Source organism: Haemaphysalis longicornis, unplaced genomic scaffold (assembly GCF_048455015.1).
Source record: "Haemaphysalis longicornis isolate Haplotype H1 unplaced genomic scaffold, Haemaphysalis longicornis Haplotype H1 scaffold_12, whole genome shotgun sequence".
Lineage (NCBI taxonomy): Eukaryota > Metazoa > Arthropoda > Arachnida > Ixodida > Ixodidae > Haemaphysalis > Haemaphysalis longicornis.
This window is the reverse complement of record NW_027526225.1, coordinates 109,141,266-109,158,851: the sequence shown is the minus strand read 5'-3', so window position 1 is coordinate 109,158,851 and position 17,586 is coordinate 109,141,266. Positions and strand designations below refer to the sequence as shown.

General features: G+C 50.9%; 1 protein-coding gene across 2 annotated transcripts; it reads right to left on the bottom strand.

The window, feature by feature from the left end:
* Positions 1-1,526: 1,526 nt before the first annotated feature.
* Positions 1,527-14,611, bottom strand: LOC144163216 (beta-galactosidase-like). Of its 2 annotated transcripts, none has more exons than XM_077694074.1 (3): positions 13,066-14,611; positions 5,463-5,759; positions 1,527-2,041 (listed from the first exon to the last, which is right to left on the bottom strand). In XM_077694074.1, the coding sequence occupies exons 1-3, from the start codon at positions 14,518-14,520 to the stop codon at positions 1,850-1,852; spliced, it is 1,944 nt and encodes a 647-aa protein (XP_077550200.1). In that variant the 5' UTR covers positions 14,521-14,611; the 3' UTR covers positions 1,527-1,849. The 2 variants fall into 2 exon arrangements, with proteins under 2 accessions (XP_077550200.1, XP_077550199.1); XM_077694073.1 differs by lacking the exon at positions 13,066-14,611 and adding an exon at positions 8,144-9,784.
* Positions 14,612-17,586: the final 2,975 nt, after the last annotated feature.

The window sequence follows — 17,586 nt, the reverse complement described above, 5'->3', positions numbered from 1 at the left end:
CTTTTTTTCTGGAGAATGGGGAGGGGGGGGGGTGTTTTATAAAGATTGATTTTATGCCATGTTGTGTTCTTGTAAGGTCCGTTCACACTTGCGACTGGAGCGACCAAAGCGGTACCATTTCTGTCCCTCTAGCCGCAAGTGCGAACGGGCCTTTATGATGCTAACTTGTCTCGACTGCTCACGTTTTGACGACAAGGAACTTTAACGCTGTCAGACCTACCATCCATAAGCCTAAATGAGGTGAAATATCTCAAGAATATCTCAAATAAATTTGCTTTCAAATATTTTGTTTTAACTTACAGCTGACCTACCTTAGGTAGGTCAGCTGTAGGTAGGTCAGATATAAAACACAATCCATTAAGCATTCATTTGCTAGAGCGAAAAGAAAAATTACTCTAGGTTGAATAACGATCTTCAGTTAGAATTGACAACACTAGACGCATTGGCCACGGGTAAGTTACGGGGAATTTAGGCGAAGACTTTTTTAAGTATAGAAGATGTACACCAATTGCAATCCTATTAGTTTTCTTAAACCCTTTGGAAATTGCCGGATGAACTGAAGCCAAATTTTTGGGGCCACTTAATTCTGCGTCGTGCTTCGAAGGCGAAGGCCTGACGGTACTTCATCAACGAGGCAGTTCTGGCTCCGGCTGTACTATTGTGAGGGGCACCTTTTATACTACCATCTACTTATCGACTCCGCAGACACGCTAGTTTTACTTCTCACTATTTTACCTTCTCAACATTATATCCACGTATGCTCACGCGCACATAAATCCCACCTTAATCCACCCTGACTCGTCATAATCCGGGGAACTTAAGTTCCTTAATTCAACCCACCTTAATCTCACCTAATTCACCTTAATCTGTCCTAACTTGTACTTATTCATCGATGCTTTCCCAGATCCGCCAGAGGCGGTAGTCGGGGACGTGTGGGGCCCATTTATAGCTGGTTTCAAGCGAAGAAATGATGGGCTCGACGGTACGATTTAACTTGAAAGTTTATATGCAACTTATTTCCAAGCTATAATACGAAATTTAGAGAGATGGGCAGCATCGTAAACCAATGATTCGGCATAGCCGAAGGCGCATAGCCCCTCACTGGACGAGGATTGACTGAAATGTTGGATGTTACAAAAGTTACTCCGCATCGCCGATGGCATAGTAGCGCCTGTGATGAGCAAAAGTCCGTCCGCCGAATACAGACGTCCTTGTTTTTGGAGAGTTTGATTAGCGGCCATACTGTCCCGTTCTTATGATGTCAGGCGGATGTGCGGGTGATTTCAAGGGGGTGACATCAAGTTCTGAAGCTTTCATTGGCTGAATCTTCCCCGGCAGCAAATAAACAACACCTCAAAAAATATTCCAGCGCAATACGGTGCGGCGCCGCGTCGGTGTTTCTGAAGATGAACGCCGCTGAACAAAACACGGTACAGGCGCCGACACCGGTAACCGGAGCCTCGCGAGCGGAGGCGCGTGAGGTCGGTGGACCCAACGGCGCCCGGCACCGACTTCTGAGCCCGTAATGATGATGATGAATAAACTTTATTGGTCTGAGTCGAGGTGCAGAGCCCGCAAGAATAAAAAAGCCAAAACTATACAGCGAGCTACACCATTACTATCAATCACTAACCAGTAATCATCCCCTATTCATGACTGGCATGCTTCCGTTAGTTTCTGGCCTTCCTTAAGTCGCAGGATATTTTCTCCGCCAGATTTTGTATCGTCTGTGCCGACGCCAAGGTCGTGTAAGGTCTCCTTCCAGCGGGTCGTATGCCTCAAAATGTATTTGGCGAGAAGTTGCAGGCATTTCTTCCGACAACACGAGCTGCTACAACGGGGAAGTCAATCAATAGTTCGACGAACAGTCGTCTCCTTCTGGTTCGCCAAACTCGCAGTCCGTGGAGGGGCCGTCGATGTTGGGCACGTCCACGAAGCTGACCGTCCTGTTGCCGCTTGGTGCCGCCTCCGTCTCGAAGAGGAAGATCGTGTTCTTTTGCGGGTACGGGAGCAACACCACGCCCGGAACGTAGAGGGTAACCTGCGCAGGTCGGAGGTGTTTGCCGCAACAGTTAAGATGGTGCTGCACCAAATCCTTACACATCAACAACGTATATATTAACCTCATGGAGAACGGAAAGGTATTATAACAGGGGAAAAAGAAGGAAGGAATTTTGTGGAGGAGGGAAATTTGGGCCTATGGGATGGGTACAAGGAGGGTGTAGCGATTGGAGTAGGGGTGTTACTTATGCGCTAGTTGTCTATTGGGGCGAAATCCTCTCATCTTTGTCGACTGTCATCATGATATCCATTATGTTGATGATCATCATGATCATCGTATTTAGGTAATCTGCGAGACGACAGTGTTTTTCTCCCATTGACCTGCCTCCGCTCCTGTTCGACATAGCCAGTCGAAGCTAGGAATCCCGGAGGGATGCCTTTCACACGGGCAAGGCCCATAACATCCTCCCCTTCTCAATTACAAATTCTCTCTCTCTCTCTCTCTCTCTCTCTCTCTCTCTCTCTCTCTCTCTCTCTCTCTCTCTCTCTCTCTCTCTCTCTCTCTCTCCTCTCTCTCTCTCTCTCTCTCTCCTCTCTCTCCTCTCTCTCTCTCTCTCTCTCTCTCTCTCTCTCTCTCCTCTCTCTCTCTCGCGCGCGCGCGCGCGCGCTCTCTCTCTCGCTCTCTGCGCTGCTCGAGTCTGCTGTCTGCTTCTTGTACCCGAACTTTAATTCTTCCCTCCACCGAGTTTTACTGTCTTCCCCTATATTAGTCCCTTATATCGGTGTCCACTCTTATCCTCGAGGTCTACAGGTTGTCATTTCGTTTGAATGCATGGCCAGCCCAAGTCCATTTCTCGCTCCCAATTTGAACTATGCTATCTTCTACTCGAGTTTGTTCTTTGATCCAAGACGTTCATTTTCCCTCATTGAGCATTACTCGTATCATCCATTGTGGCAAAATTTTCATAACATTTTTTTAGTAAGGCGCCAAACTTCCGTTCCACGTGTCATCGTTGGCAGAACGCATTGATTGTATACTATTCTTTTAGTGAGATAGCTTACCACAGTTAGAAATGTCCTTTTTTCAGTAACTCACGATGTCACCCGCGTTGTCCCGTCGTAGCCCGCACCGTCGTTGTCCGCACCCCTCCCCCTACACTATATAAAAGAAAATATTATCCGGCGCCAGGTTTCGATCCCTCGACCCTGCGGGCGGAACGCAATGTACATGGTGCTCAACCCACTGCGCCACAAAGCTGACACAGAATGGGACGCTACCAACCGCGCCTTATATCGTTGACTCATTCAAATTACTGCTGACGAGCGCTCTCTCGTCAGCAGTCGCCACAAGTGCAACAACATTAACGTAACACAAACTACTTAACGTCGTGCGCCCCCGGAAATGCTCTGCATTTGATCGTGCCCCTCGCGAGGGGGATGTTGGTTCCTCTGGCACCCTCCCACGCTAGCTAAAGTGACCGCGCTGTCACGAATGTCTAGTACGCGGCGTTGCCACTGCCGCCAGTGGCGCTGACAGCCAACATTGCGACCTGGGCGGAGTTCGGTTATCTGCAATATAATTTTTCGAATTTGTACGCTGTTGAATGTTGCTTGCTATATTCAGTAGTCTCAATTTGGACTGGTTGTACCAGTTGTGTCCGGCTCTCGAATCCGCTGATGACGGCTAGGTTCTCCTTTGTAATTGGGGGCAGTTTGTAGAGCACCGTTTTCGTCAATGTATTTCACGTCTAAGCACGCGCACACCACTGGTCGTCAGTTTATGCGTGCATGTGAGGGGGGGTAGGGGGAGAACGTGCAGCTAGTTTCATGCTAGAACTGATGACATGTCCGTTGTGCTGGCGATAGGTTTTAACGTGGACTTCTCACAGCAAATGCGACCCATTTGCTGTCCTCCGGGGTTGAGCGGTCTGGCTTTGTGTGCTTCACAGACAGTACGATGGCTCCGACGTGGGAGGTAAACGAACAGCCCCAGGTTTTTGCGCTAGAATGAAGCTAGAGTCCTCTCAAGTTTTATCCACCGAATTGACTGGGAAGTATACTCGATCGCAAATTACAAACAGACGTGTTTTGTTTCGTGTACGCCTTGGACTGCGCCCAGATTCACTGGTCATTCTTTTTCACAGAGCGGAAGGGCACTAAATTTTTGTAGCGCAAGCTACACTACGCTACGCCGGGCAGCCTTCGCGGGGTGACCAGTTTTGCCTTTGAGCGCTACCGGTCAAACCACATCCTCCTCCGTAAGCGCCCGCCACAAAGCAGCGGCCCGATGGCGGGGAGAGATAGGCGGCTGGGGAGACAGAGGCGAGGAGGGAAAGGAGACGGGCGGGGGACCGGTGCGCCAACCATGGCGGAGGAAGGCGAGGAGGCCGCCGCCGCAGCAAAAAGCGCGCATCCAGATGCTCGAGTGGTCAGTGGTCAGGCCCCACGGCTCCTGCCCGGTCGCATCAGTAGAGACGCTTGGTCGCTGCTGCTTCGCCTGCGGCTTAATTGCTGCAACGTGGGAGCCCACCTGCACCACCAGGTCCGCCAGGCGTTCCCCACCTGCGCCGACTGCCCAGAGCCCGGGACGCTCGAGCACTTACTGTGCTCTTGCCGCCCGCACGATACCGCGACAGAGGAACTCCGGACCGCATTACAGTGACTCGGTGTACCAAGCCACAAGCTGGAAGACTTCCTGTTTTCCACGGGATCGGACGCTTTACGACGGGAGGCCTTCTAGCACCTCCTCAACTTCCTAGTTGTGACAGGACTAGTGCAGCGTTTGTAGCCGTCGCGCCTTGGACGAAACGAATGCTACATAGACTGTGCCCCACTCTCTTCCTCCCTTCCTCTTTCTCTCTTCCTATCCTTTGAAACCCCCCTTCCCTTCCCTGGACTGGGTTGTATGAGGGTGAACTCCCCGACTGAGTTCAACAATATGCCCAGCTCTTTTCTCTTCCCTTCTTTCTTAATAAATCACCACCACCACCCGCGCGCCACGAATGAAGGCCACGAGGCCACGTGCGGCGCAGAACCGTGTGCGATAGAGGAAGACGAAAATCCAGCTGTGGTCCCTCGTACAGCGGCGAGGCTTAAACAACGCCGTGAGGCGAAAAAGAGAAAAAACGCTACTGTTTTGTACAGCTTCGCTACCTTCAAGTCTTACGCATTAGTGTGAGCTTCCTTTATGTTTTTCGTTACTTTGGCGTGTTCTTCTTTCAGTTATGCATCCGAATTACTTTTCACTACCCAGATGAAGGTTATCGTTTAACTATGACTTTTCGGAATCCGTCTAATATCTCTGCTCAGTTTATCACAATTTAAAACTTAGACTAGGAGCTCGCCAACAAGGAAAGTTCGCCGTGCTCTTGGCATGCACACCAGCTACCTACATACGACTGTAGAGCAGCAGCTGCGGCAGTACTGATGCAAATGTGAGAGAAAGTCTCCTTGAGACTCACCTGAGGTCCCACGCTGGGCCAGTAGCGACCCAGGTTGAAATTGTTCACAAAGGCAACGCCCTTTCCCCAACCAGTGGGGTCCAGGAAGGTGTCCAGGACGGGTTGGCCCTCGGGCAGAACGAATTCTCCGAAGAATGCCCCAGGAGCAGAGCAGTGTTCGTCTTGGTTCTTCGCCGACGCCGAAGCTCCAAAGGCATCGACGAGCAGCCCCGTCGCCTCCGGAATGCTAAGCGGCAGGGGCTCCATCGTCCAGTTGGTGAGGGTCTGGCAGTCGAGCGTGACGTTGCCGAGGATTCCCTGAAACAGTACACAAACGATGCTCCGGCTGCCGATTAAGCTCGAACCTAACTGGAATTTGCTAGGCCCTGGATCCTGGCAGTTTCAAGGCGTAGAGTTATTTGACGAGTACCCCCAAAGCCTCAACCTTGTAATGCCTGTGCTACACGGTAGCTTTCAATTGACATTTGGACTCTCGCCCATAACTGCTCCCTATGTATCTACAATGGGGCACTCGATAGACTATCGGCTTAACGGCCTTCCGAAGGCCTTTGAAACGCCCGTGTAGCACAGGTATAACACGCCCTAGATTTGCCCAGAAATGCATAATTGGTGAAGTTAACACAGTTAATTGTTATCGTAACTGGTCGAAGGGAATTCTACAAAACATTACATCTGCACAAAAGCACATCATTAGGGAAGTTAAATTATTTCAAATATTTAAAAAGTTTTAAACAATGACGCAGTTGTTTTTAGATTTGGCGTAGAACGCCAGGTGTTATAAAAAGGCCCGTCGGCTTCCACTGGCCAACGTGTCGACGTGGCTGGAAACTTGCAAGCGTGCTTCACTGTGCATTGACAGACGATGCGGCGAAGCTCACTCACCAAAGCGATACAAAAGGATTTGACGCACGTCACTGACAAAGCCAAAGAAAATAAATTGACGTTTTAAGAGCACTGCGGCTCCCTTGTCCAAAACCTTCACAATCCCCAACCAGCGACTGCACAAAGGTGATGCAACCAAGACCGCATTTTTGAAAGGCGCAAAAATATGGTGGATTTTCATGAGGACGGGACCAGATCGGACCTCGTTAGCTGCGTGAAAATTTGTTAATTTTGTGCTAACATTTGATGTGAACTTGCGTTCTATTGCGTTTGACTTCACTTCCTAAATGGTTTATACTGGTTTAAAATTGCGGCTTTTTGGCGCAGAACAGAAGGTGTATCCATGGCGTACGGCCCTCTTTGCGCGAGGAGCTGTCCGTCCGCAAGCTCGTCCGCCTTTCCTCCAACCATTCATCAATCGGCTGAAATGCTTTCAGCCGTAGCGAAGATACGCTTGACAGGAAAGGAACGCTCTTTACAGCTGGCTTCGTTCCATATAGCGTAAGCAAACACTTACAATTCACACCAGGCCGTCGTTGGGACCGCAATTAAATTTTTTTCGCCCCTTAGGGGTCACGTAATTTGTAGGTGTAACTAGTTTCTGGATAGATAGGGCAGTTTTGGACAGTACAGAACTCGCATGAATAAACGGCGCGGTTTATTCATACGAAGTACGAATATTCTTACACCAAATTATTATGAAAATTCTTACACCAAAATCAGCAAGTGAGTAACAGGAACAGCGGCATAAGGTTTTGTGTTTACGCCAGTAACTATTCAAAGGAGTGTGCGGACATTTAATTGTTTTTCAGCTTACGTTTTCCACTGGCCCACGCTACTCGCCCGCAAGGAAGAAGCTGTCATCAGCACTGAGGAACTTAGATTCTCGGCGGCCATTTTCGGAGGAGAAGATTCTGTGCCACTGGCCTTCTCAGTCATCCGCTCAGAAGGCGACTAAGGAACTATTACGTTTTCTACGGGCGACGAACTTGAACACTAGTCTATAGGCTGAGAGCCTCCAGTGTCAATCACTGTCAGTGCCTCAGCGCTGGGCATACGTGTCTGGTCCAACTTTCCCTCTTTTTTTCCTCTCTCTTTTTTGCCCATTTCCCCTTTCCCACGTGCAGGATAGCAAACTAGGCTCAAGCCAGGTTAACTTTCCTGCCTTTCTTCTACATTCTTCCTTCCTTCCTTCTACTAACATAAGCTTAGTGACTGCGTCTTTCATACGTGCAGACAGGGACAAAAGAAACGCTGAAAGGAAAATATGAACCGTAACACACAAATTGCGCGATTTCTTTGCAAGCAATTGAAATAAAGCGCGACTTAGTTACAAAAACAAGGCTCGGAAATGGTGCATTCCAAATATACCAATAGCACGTCCTTATTGGACGTTAAGAAACAGTATTTTTTTTCAATTTCGGGTGTTCCGTTACATAATTTCGCGTTCGCATTTCGTTTTTCTTCGACTGTACATAGAATGAAGCGTCAGCCGATGAGCTGGCCTGTCGATGTTGGTTTACATACCATACGGATGCATATTTATATATCTGACAAAGCTAGAGCGAGCATATTTCTCATGCTCAACGGCCATACACTGGGCTTCCTGTAATACAAAAATGATGCGACAAGAAGCGCAACAGTAGGCACGACATTAAAACGATTCTCCTGGCTATTCTAACTGCAGCCTCTAGTCAATAGCGCTAAAAAGTTGTACAAATTTATGAACAGGAAAACACCTGTAACATTGCGTTGGGTTGTCACAGACAGCTCAAGGAAACCCTGCGGAACGCACTTACTTTCATGTCGTGGTTTCCGCGACCGAAGTTTTCTCTCCCGGTATTTTCCACGAGGATGACGATCTTCTCTCCTTTCTGAACGACTACCGGCACGCGGTCAACGCTGGGACGGATGCCGGGGTAGTGGCTGAGGACCGCCCGCGTCTGCCTCGTGAACACATAGCCCCTGTTTTTGATTCCCGGTACAGTGAGGATGGCCGGACTTTTAGGATTAAACTGCACCGCCGTGCTGTACAGAACGTAACCGTAGGCCTGCCCGAGCTCCTCGAAGCTCTTGGGATGCTTAGACGACACCGGCACGACGAACCCTCGCTTCCGAAGGAAAACAAGAATGGCTTCCAATGATGCGCATGACTTCAGGTGCACAGTCCCAAGCTTAAGCTTGGGCGCCGGAACAGGCAACGGCCCTCTGGGAAGCGGTAGGTAGCGTCCGACTACGTCCCTTATCTTGAAGTACGTATCCGTGGGATCTCCGGCCTCGGTCAGGATCGCGCCGTAGTCGTAGCTTGTAGGCACAGGCAGCGGATTGGCGCCATTCATAAACCCGAAATTCGTGCCGCCGTGAAACATGTAAAAGTTCACGGAGGCATTTAGGTGGAGAATTTCCTTGAAAGTCTTCAAAACTTGAGATCGAGGGGTATTGTCATTGGAACCGTGCCAGTTGTCAAACCAGCCAGTGAAGTATTCTGTAACAATAAGAGGTCCCCGCCCCGTCACTCTCCTTACGATTCCGAGCATCTTTTTAGCGGAATCAAGCGACCTGAAATTAGCTGTCGCTAGCTTGCCGCTCACGTTGTCGCACCTGTACCTTCTTTCGTCCGGACCATCAGACCTGAAAAGAATCGTATCCTGGCCGAGGTAATGACGAGTGATGTTGACGAGATGTTGCATGTAAGCGCTGTCACAGGCACAGTAATGTCCGTACTCGTTTTCAACTTGAAGCTTGATTATGGGGCCGCCGTTCTTGTAGAGGTACGGTTTTACCATGGGGAGCAACACGCCAAACCACTTGTCCACTGCTTCAATATACGATTTGTCCGAGGTTCTGTACTTCATGTTGGGGTCCACCCTAAGCAGCCAATACGGTAGTCCTCCGTTGTCCCTCTCGGCGCATATGTATGGCCCGGGCCGCAGTATCACGAGCAAGCCGACATCCTTTGCGGTGTCCAGGAATGCCTTGAGGTCGTAGTCGCCGCTGAAGTGGTACTTACCGGGCTCGGGTTCGTGGCCACTCCACTCGACGTATGTCTGAAGTGCGTTGAGTCCGGCTAGCCTCATCTTCTCCATGCGGTCTTTCCAGTATTGTTTCGGAACCCGGAAGTAGTGAAGAGAACCGGAAATGTAACGGAACGGTTGGCCATCCTTGAGGAAGCGGTCATTTTCATAGTCGACCGTAAAGGATCTGCTTCTTGTTGAATCACTGATGGTTATGAATAAGCCCAAAAGCGAAAGAGATATAAGATGATAACGAGCCATGTTATTGCGCGTATTTTGGTTGGCTATGCCGCCGCCCAAAGTTCCCATGTTCTTCAACTGGGTATCAGACGTTGGTTGTCGTACAGTAAGAAACAGAGCTTACGAGCTTAAATAGTTTGTGCGGCTACGAACAGTCGTGCTATAGCAGCGCGCTTTACACAGGCTGTCACGTATTCTCTCCTTATATTACTGCATCAGCTGACAGAAACGCGTAAGCAGCACGGTACGCTCGTCTAAATTGTGAGCTCGGCAGGCGCTACTTCGGCCTCATGGTGGAATTTGGTCCACTTCGACTGCTGATGCGCGCGGACGGCTTCGCACGAACAACCTCAAGGTTGGCAATAAATAATGTCTATATTTCTGGTTGTTTAGTTGGCTCTATATTCCGCTTAACTGGAATCATTTTCCGTACTTTAGGACTTCGATCTAGGCGGCTTTACTCTGCGTACCGATATCTGCGGACCTCTGCTTATAACTTCCTTATTTAGTGCGTATGGCGTTACAAACTTCTTTCACCGCCTGAACGCGAGATTTCTGCGTAAACTGAACATTATAGAGCTGAGCTAAGCTGAGCTACGGGGAAGAATTAGAAGCTGCCTTGGGTAATTTGCTGATCCCTCATTCAACCAAACACCGCCGGCGCGAAGGTAGCAGACGTGCATCCCCCAGGTGTTGTAACTCTGCACTTCGATCGCACCTACTAAATAGCGCTTATTCTTGCGTATGCACGGCTGTAACAGATTGAGACGCGACAGTCGACCTGTTAGTGAGGTGTACATCGAACATGGATTGTTCGTCAAACATTGCTCCATCACGTGCACCTCATAAGCCCGCAAATGGCGAAGTCTTCAAACGCATACCTATAACAATTAGACCTACTTTCACAGCATTTATCCCACAACATATCCATACCTCTGCCCCCACTGCCTAGACAGGCTCAACATTTACTATTCACACCACGTATGGATATATGCCCCACACATCCCCCCACCCCCGCTTTGGTCTAGAGAGATGGCAGGGCTTGTTGAGCAGCGCCACCTTGAAGACCAGGGTCTACTGCATGGAGAACCGATCCAAGGTCGAGGCGGCAGCCTTTGGTCTACCGAAACAAAAGGGCCACCCACCCCTTCTCTCTTTCCCTTCCCTTGACCCCCCTTTCCTATTTATTAAACGTTTTACGAACTAATGAACGTGGTCTTGGGTTCCAGCGGCAATGCAAAGCAATGCAAATGCAATATCAATACCAGCAAATGCAATGCAATACCAGCAATGCAAAGCGCTGATAATTTTGATTGATTGATTGATTGATTGATGATTGATTGATTGATTGATTGATTGATTGATTGATTGATTGATTGATTGATTGATTGATTGATTGATTGATTGATTGATTGATTGATTGATTGATTGATTGATTGATTGATTGATTGATTGATTGATTGATAACTCATCTGGCCCGGGCTTTCTTGGTTGCATTGAGGAATCGTATTTGCCTTTTGTTAATTGTGTGTTTTAGCATCTCCGCTGCTGCAGGAGGTCATTTGTAATTGCTGCACGTGGGCTGCTTCTGCTCGAGCCTAGGTTCTGCTGATTATCTTTGCTCTGGCGCAGAAGAAAGTGATTGTTGCGGGTTGGGGTGGGGTAGATAGGGGCCCGTAACTGTCTGGCGTGAAGCCGACACCTTAACGGGCCGAAGAGAGAGAGATGGAGAGAGAGAGAGAGATGGGGAGGAAGGGAGGGAGAGAGGGAGGGAGGGAAAGTTGAGAGGTAGAAAGGAAGAGAGGAAGTGATCAGAGTTTCACGACGTTAGCACAGTCCCTTTCAAGTTACTAGTTGCTCACGTTCGCTAGTCGCAACGGGGAATAAAAAGAACGGATTCGACCTAAGTTTCCAGATGCCCCCCGGTCAGAGTAAGTGCAATGGTAACACTAAATCTTATCTAAAGTTGAAATTTAAAACATCCGTCATTCGTATCAGTGGACGCTGGGTAGAAAGCGCAACGTTGGAAGTAGTATTTGTGCGTAACACTTGGTAAATTCAGTAGGTGTTTCTGAAACGTTACTAAAATCTGCCAAGGCGTGCTTTACTTGTGCCTGTAAACTTCTGAGAAACACCGAAAAGTAATTTGTTGTAGAATCGCACGAAGGATAACCGTGAGGGATGAGGTGGTTGTAACGAATTTGAGGAAACCACCGTACGAGTCCTTTCGAAACCACGCAATACTTCGGCAAGGGTATTTCATTAAAGGTCGGTAGTTTTTTACATTACGGTAAAACATTGGCTCGCTCATTTTCATAATATGCATGGTTGTAGTAATACACGAACCTCCCTCGGGAAATACAATGCTTTCCCTCTAACAGCGTTTAATGAGGTAGCATAATAAAACACACGGAGATCACTTTAGCAGAGCCTAATATGGCGATTGCGTTAGCAAACGCAGAACCAACATCATTGAGCACCAGCTCGAAGAATTTCTTATACTTCCAAGAACTGAAAGAAAAAACGGGCAGGCACAATGGGCTATACTGTAATTCTCTAGAAGTTCTCACGCGTCGTGCGGAGAAAATACGGTCTGTGCACGAGATTTCGACGCACGTTAAAGATCCCCAAGTGGTCAAAATTATTCCGGAGCCCTCCACTACGGCGCGCCTCATCGCCTGCGTTGCGTCGGCGCGTTGAACCCCTACAATCAATAAATCGAGAAAACACGGTCATTCGTAGTAAATGTTTGCACGGTCGTGGTCTCATACATTAAAAAAAATTATACATGTGCTTGCCTATTTTCAACTCCTACAAATAGAAAAGACGGAATACTAAATGCCGCTGAGGAAGTGAGCGTGCACGAAAGGAACCAGTATTAGTGATTCGCGAACAGTGCGCAGGGGCAGGCGAGATTAAAGCGTATTTGCTTTCAAGATATCATCGATTACCTACCGCACAATTTTTAAACCGAAAGCTTTTTTTAGTGGGACTGATGGTACTCTGGCTAAAAACTAATGCATTTCCCCATAGAACAACAGTTGGTCGACCTGAACGCTGTGATCAGATCTCTGGACGCACGGCGCATGCGTGAAACCGGGCTCCCATTGTGTCAAAACGGTGACTTGAAAATTACGAAAAAGAAATGGTTTTAGAAAATACAATACACGCCATCGATCATGAAGGAGTACAATAGTATACCTTTATATTATAAACCACGTATCGGTATACATTTTGATCGTTCATAGATGCGTTTACTTGGTGCGCGAAGAATCGTCGCATAGGCTCGTTCTTCGTTTGCCATTTGGGTCTTTGAAGTTCTGATGAACGGTTGGACACACCGTCAGCGTAGGTTGGACGCATTCCTAGCGAAGGTTTTGACGCACCTTTGACGCACTTTTGATGTTAGAAAGCTCTCGCGATTCTTTCAACTTTCTTTAGTAAAGGATGGCCAATTTTTTACTTACCTTTGCCGAGCACATGCCGCCGTTGTTCCTCCCTGTGTTTTCCACCAGGATCGTGATGTTCTCGCCCTTTCTGACGATGACAGGAGCACTGAAGATCTTCTGGTCGTTGCTGAGAACTGTGTGCGAAGCTTCAATGCGGATATACCCACGGTCCCGTATGGACGGAACCGACAAAATCGACGGGCTTTTTGGTCGAAACTTGACCTTCGTAGTGTACGCAACGTACCCATGGCTCTGACCGAGGTCTTCGAAGCTCATCGGATACTCGGAGGTCACCGTCTTCATCTGCCCATGGTCCCTAAAGAACTCCAGTAGCTCAGTCAATGAACAGCTCCTTGTTAGGCGAACGGCTCCGAGATTCAGCTTGGGAGCCGGCACCGGTACAGTCCCGTTGGGCAGTGGGAGGTACTGCGTGGTTAAGTTTCTAATAGCGTAGTACGTGTCCGTCGGGTCCCCACTTTCGTTGAGTGGAGCGCCGAAGTCGTAGCTGGTCGTCACCGGCAAGGAACCCGCACCATTACCGAACCCGAAGTTCGTGCCGCCGTGGAACGGGTACACGTTAACCGAGGCGTTCTTTAAAAGAATGGTTTCTAAGGACTTCAAGAACGTCCGCTGGTCGAGTCTAGAGTGAGGTTTGCCCCAGTTGTCGAACCAGCCAGGGTAATACTCCGCCACTGCCAGAGGTCCCTTCTTCATGTTCCTCCGCATTATTTGAAACATCTGCGTCATGTTCTCCGTCGCAGGAATGTCTGCCGTGACGAAAGGAGCGCTCGCCAAGTCGCACTGATACGCTTGGTCGGTCGGGTAGTCCGTCATGGAGAGCACGGCACGCGGTCCCAAGTGTCGACGGAACTGCGATACGAGATTGTGTAGGTACAAGTGGTCGCAGGGACCCGCGTTGCCGTACTCGTTCTCCGCTTGAACCGTGATTATGGGGCCACCGTTCTCGTACAAATACTGACGCACCTTCGGAAGCAGGACGCCCAGCCACTTCGTCACGGCGCTCGCGAACGACGCGTCCGAAGTCCTGCACCTCGTCTTCGGGTCCAGCCTCAGAAGCCAGTAAGGGAATCCCCCGTTATCCCTCTCCGAACAAATGAACGGTCCCACCCGCAGGATGACCAGAAGGCCGACGTCCATTGCGGTGTCCAGGAGGGCTTGAAGGTCGTGGTTGCCGTCGAAGTTGAACCGTCCCGGCTCTGGCTCGTGGCCGCTCCATTCCACGTACGTCTGGACGGCGTTCAAGCCGGCCATTCTCATCTTGACCATGCGGTCGCGCCAGTAAGGCCGCGGGACACGGTAGTAGTGCATCGTGCCGGAAATGTATCGGAAGGGCTCGCCATCTTTGAGGAAGCGGTCGTTCTCGTAGTCTATCGTGAAGGAGCGAGCCGTGCATCTTGCTACTGTCGTCAGAGTACAGAGAACAAGAAGGGCGCAAGCGGAAAAGCCAGCCATGTCTGGCGGTGCGGACGCTACTAGTGCCGAGGGCTCTGCGACGCCCAGTCAGAAGGTTTCACGTAACGTCGCCTCGACGTCCGGCCCTGCAGTGAGCTTTATCAGAGGAAAAGAACCGAGAGAGGTTTGGCTCAGTCACGTGGGAGTCGGTCATACGAACCGGTCTAGTCGCCGGCTCAATAACAGGAAAAAGCAGCTGTTGCTGGGGTATCTGGTGTCACCGGCATCGTGAGAACTCGGACTTCCGCACCGCTCGTGACGAAGCTTCTTCTTGCGACAAAAGCTGTTTTTTTTTTTCTTGGCTGGCGTCATCAATGAGTCACATTGGCCGCATCGTGGCGGGGGTAAAAAGCATTAGGGCATCTAATATTCTTCAATAATGGGGTACGGGGCGTGCGACCGTGAAGCGAGGAAATATGACTAGCGACTCTAGAAGTCAGAACAAAATGTTTAACGAATACGGCGTAAAAAAGGATGGTTTTTTTTTATTATTCACAGGTTTCATGAGGATTGAATGCTGGTATGAACGTATCTACCACTCGGCTGTTCGTTTCTTTTTGCTGAGGGCTATCGGCCGCCAGGGGGCCGACACAGGCACCCGCGCCTCGTTTCGACTCCCGCTTTTCGCCTTCTATACGCGATCACTCGACGTGCACGCGCTAGCCACCACCATCGATCGATTCCTAAGCATCTCAGGAACCGACGGACACCAAGCTTGGCCCACTCCGACCACCAGCAGCGACCCAAGCCAACCGCGAAGTCTGCCAGCGTCACCGCCGCTGCTGGGCCTACCTTCAGGCCTAGCACGAGCGGCCGCTCTCCAGCCATGCCGCAGCAAGAACACCTGCTCGCGCCCTCCGCCACGCCACCGGAGCACGTGCAACACATGCCACCCGCCGCCTCCACTGAGATGGAAACGGGCTCCGACTCTTATAGTGAACCTACGCCTGCCGACGCCGGCATCGATCTCCCGCCGCCAATCACCAACCCGCCGCCCGCCACCTCAACCGAAGAAGACGCCGCTCAACAAATGGACTATGACCACCTCAGCGGCCGAACGTGCCCCCGCCCGAACCCTTGGATGGAGGTCATCTACGCACGCCGAAAGAAGCCGTCAACATCTACGCCCACGCCACCCCCTGCCACCGAGACGCCTCCAAAAGCGGTGCGTACCATACCACCACCGCGCTTCCCGCCGACCCACTACCTCACTGTCGTCCGCCCACATGACGGCCTTCGTGTCGGCGACTGGTCGACCAGCGACCTAGCGCGAGGTCTCGCCGCCGCAAGTAGCATACCCGACTCGACCTTCCGCACCCTCGTCACCCTCCAAGCGCAACCCAACACCAACCTCATCGTGGCTGGTACTTCCGACCCCCACCTGGCCGACCGACTCTCCAGAATAACCGAACTAACTCTCCGCCAGACCACCTACGCTGTCACCGCCTACATGAAGCCCCCGCCAGGCACTGCACGTGGCGTAATTCATGGAGTCCCTGAGGGTCTCACTCAGGAGCAACTTATAGAACTCACGGCTACAAACCGCCCGTACCTCATCCATGCCCGCATTATGGGCAAAACCAGGTCCGCTCTCCTCACCTTCGCCGGAACCCGCATTCCTTACTATATTAAGTTTGACTGCGAAATGATCCGCTGCCGACCATACCGCCGAGCCCTCCAAACCTGCTCATGTTGCGGCGATATCGGGCACCGCCAAGATGTCTGCCCGCATCCCGACAAGCCACGGTGCCACAGCTGCGGCACTCCAGATCCGACACCGCAACACACCTGCACTCCTCGCTGCAAGCTGTGCGACGGACCCCACCCAACGGCCCACCGCGACTGCCCCAAGCGCTACCGACCCACTCCTCCACCATCTAAGCAGCGCCCGCTTGACTTGACCAAGACGTCCAGCCGACCGAGCACCGATACCCACGAATTCCCGCCGCTCCCCCCACCGCAGGCATCGCTCAACCAACACCCTACCGGGCCTCCCCTACCACAGGTGAGCTGGTCAGCTAAATTACTCGCGCCTCCCACTGCTCCTACACCACCACCCCCTAACCCGTCTCACCCCTCTTCCTCCCCCGACCCACTCACCGCCGCCCTCGAAAAATTCCAACAACACTTCCAAAAACAACTTGACGAACTTAAAAAACAAGTTGACACCCTCATGCGACTCCCCCCTCCTCAGCCCATCCCTCCCCCCCTCTCCGAGGACCGCATCATCGAACGTGTAACTGAAATTGTCGGTGCACGCATGGCCGCCCAAATTGAAGATGCCATAGCAAAAGTTTTAAACGCCCAAGCCCAAACCCATGCTCCTCTCGTCAAGAGCTTCCAACTTCTCACAGAACGCCAAGCCAAATTCGAACTCGCCCTCCAACGCAACCCGGACAGCCTCTCCCTTTCCACTGATAGTCCCCCCAAGAAACCCAAGCACCACCCGTATCATGCCTAACATCCCCATTGACACGATAACTGTCTATCAATGGAACTGCCGCTCGTTCAACAGCAAACGTCATCAACTCTCTCTCTTCACCCAAAACGACCCCCCCGATGCCATCGCCCTGCAGGAAACCAACACCTCCACCCCCCGCCTATCACAATACAACGCCTTCACGCAAGATCCCCAATCACGCACGGCCATCCTCGTTCATAACTCCCACCCGGCACAACCGCACCGCCTCAGCGAAACCATCCCCCACACCTTCGTCGAAATCATCTCGACTCGCCCCACACGCCCGAGCGTATACATCCTCAACATCTACAGCCCCCCCAACGACCACCTCAAGACCATAGAACCCCTCTTTCAAGAAGCGGTAAAGATAGCTGGATCCCACCCCCTTCTTGTCCTTGGTGACTTCAATGCCCCTCACGTGACTTGGGGCTACCGCTACTCCTCGAAGAAGGGTACCGCGCTGCTCCGGGCCTGCCAAAACCATCACTTCGTCCTCCAAAACGACCTAACCGTCCCGACTAGAACCGGCAATAGCGTTAGCCGTGACACCATACCCGATCTGACCTTCACCAGACACTGCCCCACAGCCCAGTGGCACCGGCTTG